General features: G+C 49.6%; 1 protein-coding gene across 1 annotated transcript in view; it reads left to right on the forward strand.

Moving 5' to 3' along the window:
- znf318 (zinc finger protein 318) overlaps positions 1-5,451 on the forward strand; it is a 14,914-nt gene extending 9,463 nt beyond the window's left edge. The window contains exons 8-10 of the mRNA XM_061789687.1: positions 4,164-4,328; positions 4,590-4,683; positions 4,930-5,451. Of these exons, the coding sequence (XP_061645671.1) occupies positions 4,164-4,328; positions 4,590-4,683; positions 4,930-5,066 (396 nt within the window). The 3' untranslated portion in view covers positions 5,067-5,451. The remainder of the gene's footprint in view (positions 1-4,163; positions 4,329-4,589; positions 4,684-4,929) is intronic.
- Positions 5,452-7,008: the final 1,557 nt, after the last annotated feature.

Genomic DNA, 7,008 nt, shown 5'->3' on the forward strand with positions numbered 1-7,008 from the left:
CCATGCAACAATACAAAAGGATAAAACATGGAAGGTTCTCCTTTTTTTCCTAAAGTCCAATCTTTGCTGAACCTTTTTGCGGGTAAAATCAAGAGGAAGTTGGAAAGGAACACATGTGGGAATGTGTCCTCACCATCTCAACATGAGCACCTTTCATAGCAAAAGAGCTTGACTTTCTAAAATCAATGACTCGTCTCACCGAGCTACAAATGATTTGACAGCTGGGCCCGTTGTCCTGTAGAAGATGCGTCTGTTACTAAAGCTGCTGTGGCACTGGTTGGTGTACAAAATAAAGGGGAGGGGGGGAAAAGCAGCAACCTTGAGGAGAGCCCGGTGGCAAAATACAACAGCGTTAACTCTCACACACACTGCGCGACCTGTTAGTTTCACGACACAAGTTCAGATTCAAATGAAAGTGACGGAGGCGCAGTATCAGCAAGTAGAAAAGTCTTCGATGCTACCGAGTCCGGCATGCATTTACTGCCCCCGAGATGCCTGAACAAAAAGTGTGCTGTTGTGACCACTGCATCCTCAATGCCTGTCAGCCTTATTCTATGCAAAGTGCAGTCAACGTGCAGTCAAAGTTTGGTTTTCATCTTCTCAAAAGTCTCCATCAGTGACGAAGTCAGAGCGAGAGACCTGCAACTCTGTGCTTTGCCATTGGAACAATAATTGAACGTTTTCAAACCTGGGCTACTTGATGCAGCTCAAGAAGCAATGAAAAAAGGGGAAATCCTCCGTGCAGGTTTTTAGCACTCAGCCAGGACTCTTAGCCTCAGCTTTCTTCCCAAAATTTGGGACGTCATTCACATCAATCACAAATGGTGAAGACATTGGCAGTGTATCATTAAAAACAGGCCATTGACTCAATCTTTGTCTGAAGTGGAATGTTCTCATTCCCCTTATTTTGGAATTCTGACATTGTTTTCATTCCAGGCTTTCTTTAGGTTGTTCCTTCTCAGCTGTGCCTCAGTTTTATCCCTGTACCTTAGTTTAGCCCTTTTTATTTCAGACCTCACGTTTTTTTTCTTTTTTAAACACAAAGGGTAAAAACATCACCTTCATTAAAAGCCATTTACCTTTTCTGAATCAATCCCCTGGTATCTTTAATGACTCAGGGTTTGTAATTAGGAAAACGTTACATCCTTATAAAGGATCACAGTCTCTGCGGAAGGAAATGTAGCTGCGTACGTCATCGTCAGTTAGTTCATCAATATCCGAAAAGATCTCCAGAAATAAAGACCAGTCTTTATGTGCAGTCAAAACACCTTGGAGGGCAAGTAAACTGTTGTTGCTCCGGACTCTTAACCGTTTTTCTGCACGTCTTTTCCCTCCTCAGCACAGATGGAAAGAGGTGAACAGCGTTTTGATCTGAGGAGCCCAGTGCAGGTCCCGCCTCAGACTTAAACACCCCTTTGATAGAGCCCTAACCTAGATCTCTTTTTAGTTTTCTTGCGCCTTGTAGGGCAGATGATGTACTCATAAAAATTGTTCAGTGAGTTCTTGAAATTGAAATGATTGAAATCACCTCAAATAATATTTGGTACATCGGGAGAAATTGATTGTTGGTCGTGTGTCACTTTAAGGATTGTGCCGGTGGCAGATCTGAGGTCAGCTTTGGGGCGCGTGTAAACCACCGTGACAAATATTTGCGGAACAGTAACAGTTAGGCGCAGGGTGGCTGTTCAGCGACGACAACAGTCAAAGCGGATACCAGCCGCAATCCATTCACATATGGTGGCGTAACTCGCCTCCCGGCCTTGGTAAAGGTGTGTTCGCCGTCTCTCGTCCATCGCTCCCACGCCGCTCGCAACTTCACTTCGAGGGCCCCGTTGACACCGATGTCCAGCGGTTGGAGTTCGCTGGCAGTTGCTGCGCCACGGTAGCCCTTGCGCGGATGGCGAGGTGTGGCGGAGGGAAGCGTACGTACCGTAGGTAGCTTTACGTAATGTTCTCTAATTGGTTTATCGCTGCCAACGTACGTATGGCGTCCCGATGTCGGCAGGAAATGGTCCGACAGTCAATCAATTGGAGCGCTTACCAAAATCGCACATTTTTACAGATTTTGGAACTCAGTGCACACACAAGGCGCACCGTCGATTTTTGAGAAAATGAAAGGCTTTTAAGTGCGCCTTATAGTGCGGGAAATACGGTACATGACTGCACCAGCTGCGCTTTATGTACAAGCATACCGTTCCTCTGTAAGTTTTACTCGTCACTTCACTGTCCCGATCCACACAGGGACACAAAGTCCGAATTCAGCAGTCGTGTCTCAGTGAACGCCAAGATGCGTTCCTGAAATTGCCGTAAATGCAGAACATGACCCTGTAGTCCAGTCTTATTTCTCAGAGACTGGACATTTGCCATGATCATAGAGGGCAAAGGAATGCGGTTCTTACTCTGGAGCCTCCTGATTTGCCGGCGCACGCCGCCTCTCCTTCCGTGTTTATGACATTGTGGCTCCCCAAAGTTCTTCTCCTGAATTAAAAAAACAAAGATAAATCCTTTGCAAGGCTTTTGCCCAACCACCAGTGTGTGTGTGTGGCGAGGTAGCTCCATCTTAATTCTGAGAGCCTCACCTACGTACGCGCTTGTTTTGCGAGGGCTGGTTACGCCATGTAAAGTTGACCGCTGCTGCTAAAGCTGCAAATAAAAGTAACATTTCCACTTTGGGAGAAGCTCTTTACAAGAAAGTCTCCAAAGTGTATGGGTTTCAGAGCAGACGCTTAAAATGGACATACAACCCAAGAGTAGCAGAGCAACAAACAACCTGCTGCCGGTTGCAACAATAGGGGGAGGTCTCCTCTGCGCCGCCTGCAGCTGCCCTTAACGGGGTGGGTCACCCCGTCCGCTGGAGCCACAGCCAGTAGCTTGCCTTCTCAGCCTCTTCTCCCAGCTCCTTCACTTGCCCCCCATCATCCCGGCACTGTGGAGCAGCTGACCTATGACCTTGCCGACAAAGCTCCTCCACACGATATATCCGTGCTTTGCAGCCAGCCTCTTGGCACTCCTCGGCCAGCTCAAAGTGTTTGAGACATTTTCTCTCATTGGGCCGCTGTCATGGCCTCTTCCCAGGGCTACTCATCTCTCTCCCGCTCGTCTGGTCGGAGAGCAGTTGTGACGAGCTCTCCCGGGAAGACAAGCGGTCTTTTAAGGTCTACCAGCATTTGCCACTCCTTACCCGGTCTGAGGATGGTATGATCCTGTGTGGGTGCCCTGCTCATTTTGCCCGGCCTGACAAAAGCGGCTAGCGCAGGCCTTGTTGTTCCCTGGGTAAAGTTTGCTGCCACCCTACGTCTTACATGGTTGTGGCGCCGTCTAAAGCGTCCTTGGCTCAATGCCACGTTCCATACTCAAAAGAACATGCTGGAGGCTAGCATTCGTGGCAGTGCACAGCGGACACAACCGACTTCACTCCTGAATCGCAGGGAAGGTTCTGGGGGCGTGGGAGGGTGTCGTAGACTGCTCTGATCAGGAAGCTTAGCCTGCTCTGCTGCGTCCTCCGTCTGCACAGTAGCTTCCCATCGCGTCTAGGCTCCCTGACTGCTCTGGCCTTTATGTGGAAGCGCTCCTGCTCCACCACCGTTGTGGGGCGGCCCGGCCTAGGCGAGCATGACCTGTCTGGGTCGACCCCGTCATCTATTGGTGTCGCCGGCTGGCGACGGTATTCTCCACTTCAGCAGATGCGTTCCGAAATATTTGTGGCTCAGAAGCACTCCGAACCTTTCAACGTGGATAAACGACTCACAACGTGAAAAGAATGGTCGTCCCCCCCTACCCGAACGTAGAAGTAATCACCGAGTTGCAGTGCTCGTGGTGAGCTCGCTAGTGTCGCTTCGGCAAAACGAGTGGCTTCAAATTGTCCCACCACGCAGTACTGCTTTGCTCCTCAAGAGGAGCCAATGAGTGGCCAGAGTGTCGTTCATGACAAGGAACGCAATTCTTTCGAAGGCCGCAAAGCTTGTGTTTGGTGCCGCCCGCTGGTGGCTCGTTTGATTCCGGTACCGCCAGTCGGCTATCATGTAGTATAATGATAATACATTTTGTTTTTACTTTTTGAAAAGAAAAATGTTTGCACAGGTAAGAAACTTAACATTTTGTAATCAAACTTTTACTGGTCTCATCAAAGCTCAGATTAACTCTCCTCTATCTTCATTTTTTAGCAGAACATCTCGGAACTGAACCAGCCCCCGGACATTTCCCCGACTCCGCCCCCTGAGCCCTTTGAGTACTACGATGCTGGAAACCATTGGTGCAAAAACTGTAACCTCACCTCGGGCTCCATGTTTGATTTCTTTACTCACTTGCACAGCAAAACTCACCGGAAGGTTTGTCATTGTTTTGTTTTTCTTAATCATTTTACTACTACAGCTCAGTCAGGAAAGCTAGCATCTATGGCGACGAGCACAAGAGCAGTCAAATGTCCGCATGTTGGTCTGACGTCCGGATGGCGGTGGGATATCGGTCGGATGTCCGGATGTTGTTGTTGTTTCAAAGCAGTGCGCATCTGTCTCCTTTCCATCTTGTGAACCAACTTATTTTAGTGAGCTATGGCATGTTTGCTGATGTTGTCTCCTGGTCCTGTCCAGACTTTGGACCCCTACGAGCGTCCGTGGGCCCTGTTGCCGAGCAAAATGGCAAAGACGTCGCAGACAGAAGAGAAACAGACGAAACCGGCTAAAGGTACTTGCTGTCCTCGTGACTCTGGGGATTGGTCCCTCTCTGTCTCCGTGTCTGTTTGGACCATCTCGTGGGTTCCAGGTTGGCTTAGTCCGGATCTATCCGTCTTGACTATCAGGAGGTTAGAATCGGGTTTCTTGGTGAAAGACTGTAAGATTCCTGGCAGACCACCGCCTTCTGTTATTCACTCCCTTTAAAAGCTGCCATGAACGCCGCTTGTGTATTAAAAATGCGTGACGTGTCTTACAGGTTCTGAGTTCTTAGTTCCTGTGCGAGGATTTTTCTGTCTGCTGTGTGAAATGTTCTTCGGAGACGGCATCTGTGCAGAGGAGCACGTCACCACTCACTGTCACAATAACCAGTACAAGGTATCGAACACCCGGTAGCGCTCATTAACACGCTGTGACAACGTGGCTTAGCGAGGGAATGACTTAAGTTATCTTAGAGAGTAGAGCGAAGTGTAAAGTGCCATGACGTGACCACTTTAAGCGGCACACAAATGCTAAAAACCAAACCAACACATTCCACTTTTGACAGATCCTCTGAGAAGTGACATTCTTATCATTGTCACAATTCCTTTATTGCCTGTTCCCCCCCCCCCCCCCCCCCCCCACCATTTTGTTCTTTGTATGGATATGTATGCAATGTAGCGTGTGACGTATCACACGTGCTACGCATGAAATGAATAACAGATGAATTCCGAATATTCCACAGCCTCAGCGAGAGGTCGTAAACATTTCACCCATCTGTTTCTCTCTCTCTCTCTCTCTCTCTCCCTGCCGCTCCTCAAGAAAAAAATGTACAAGAACCCACTGTACGAGCAGAGGAGGAACCTGGACCGCCAAGCCGGGCTGGCCTCCAACCCCTCGGGGAAAAAACGCAAACATGAGGAAGACAAGGTTGACAAAACAAAAGGAAAAAAGGAGAGAAAAGACGGCAAGGACTTTGGCACAGAAGATGCCTCGTCGAAAGCTGTAAAAGAGGAAGAGAAACCAAAAGCATCGAAGAAAGATGATGATCTTAAAAATACAAAGACTTGTTACCCAAGGAAAGAGGAGGACGAAAGGTTAAAATACAAGAAGGGTGACAAGTACCGTTGGAGCACAGAGGAAGAGGAGAGGCTGAATTGGAGGAGAGATGAGGAAGAGCGACACAAACAAAGCCAAGAAGGACGCCATTATCGACATCACAGACAGGAAGAGAATCCATATGAGCACCGGCCACGACATGATGACAGACACAAATTAGACAAACATGAGCGTGAACGAGAAAACGCAGAGAAGGACCTACAAGGTGTCAGCAAGCAGCTGGAAGGTGTGGTCAAGCCCTACGACCCACCCAAGATCTTCTGCGGACCAAGTCCAGCCATGAGAGCCAAACTCCTCAAACAGAGCCCGGACGCAGCGAGACTGGCACCGGCCTTCGGAAAGTTCACCTGGAAGAAACGGGAGAGTCAGCTGGCCAAAGACGCCCAGAAAGCTGCTGCGGAGTTCATCAAGGAAGACGAAAAAGCTGCCAAAGACGCAAACGTTCCCATCGACGACTCCTTCGCAAAGTCCATGGCCTTCGCCAAGGAGATTGCTCAGAAGTTGTCTGTCACAAGCAGCTCACCTGCGCCGTGGGTGTCAAGTGGCACCAACCGGTCACGGACGCACACCAACTTTGCAGCAGCCCCCGTCACAGCACTAAAGAAAGCGTACACTGTGGGAAACCCTGCGCCTCTGAATACCGTCCCCTTCGCAGCCCCTCAGGGCTCAGGTAGAATACTGCCACCTTCAGGAGATGGACCCATTGTTCCTTCTCTCAAGAAATTGCCAGAAACTCAGCAGGATATTCCGAACACAACGACCTCTAAGCCAGAGAAGAGGCCTGGCCAACCTGTGTCTCAGTCAGTTCAACAGTTGTCTGGTCCTGGTCCATCAGTCCCCAGAGCAGCCTCACATGTGTCACGTCCTACCCTTGCAGTTGTCAGACCAGCTCCGGCTGTGTCAACTCCTACCCTGGAAGTTGTTAGACCAGACCTATCTATGTTAAGTCCTACCGTGGCTGTAGTTAGACCAGCTCCACCATTGTTCCATTCTGCCCCATCAGGCCAGAGATCATCTTTACCTGCGTCAAGTCCACCCTCGTCGCTTCGGAGAGCACCTCCACCCGTGTTTCCGTTCCCGTCCAGCCACGCTCCACCACCACCATCCAGGGTCGTGGTTAACCCGGCTCCTGAAGTATCGCGACCTGTCCAGTCAGTTGTTGAAGCAGAAATGGTGGACATGGAGCCAGATGTGGCGGCTCCTGGTGTTCCAGAGAGTGAGCAGACTCACACAGTGTTTG

Source organism: Phyllopteryx taeniolatus, chromosome 11 (assembly GCF_024500385.1).
Source record: "Phyllopteryx taeniolatus isolate TA_2022b chromosome 11, UOR_Ptae_1.2, whole genome shotgun sequence".
NCBI classification, from domain to species: domain Eukaryota; kingdom Metazoa; phylum Chordata; class Actinopteri; order Syngnathiformes; family Syngnathidae; genus Phyllopteryx; species Phyllopteryx taeniolatus.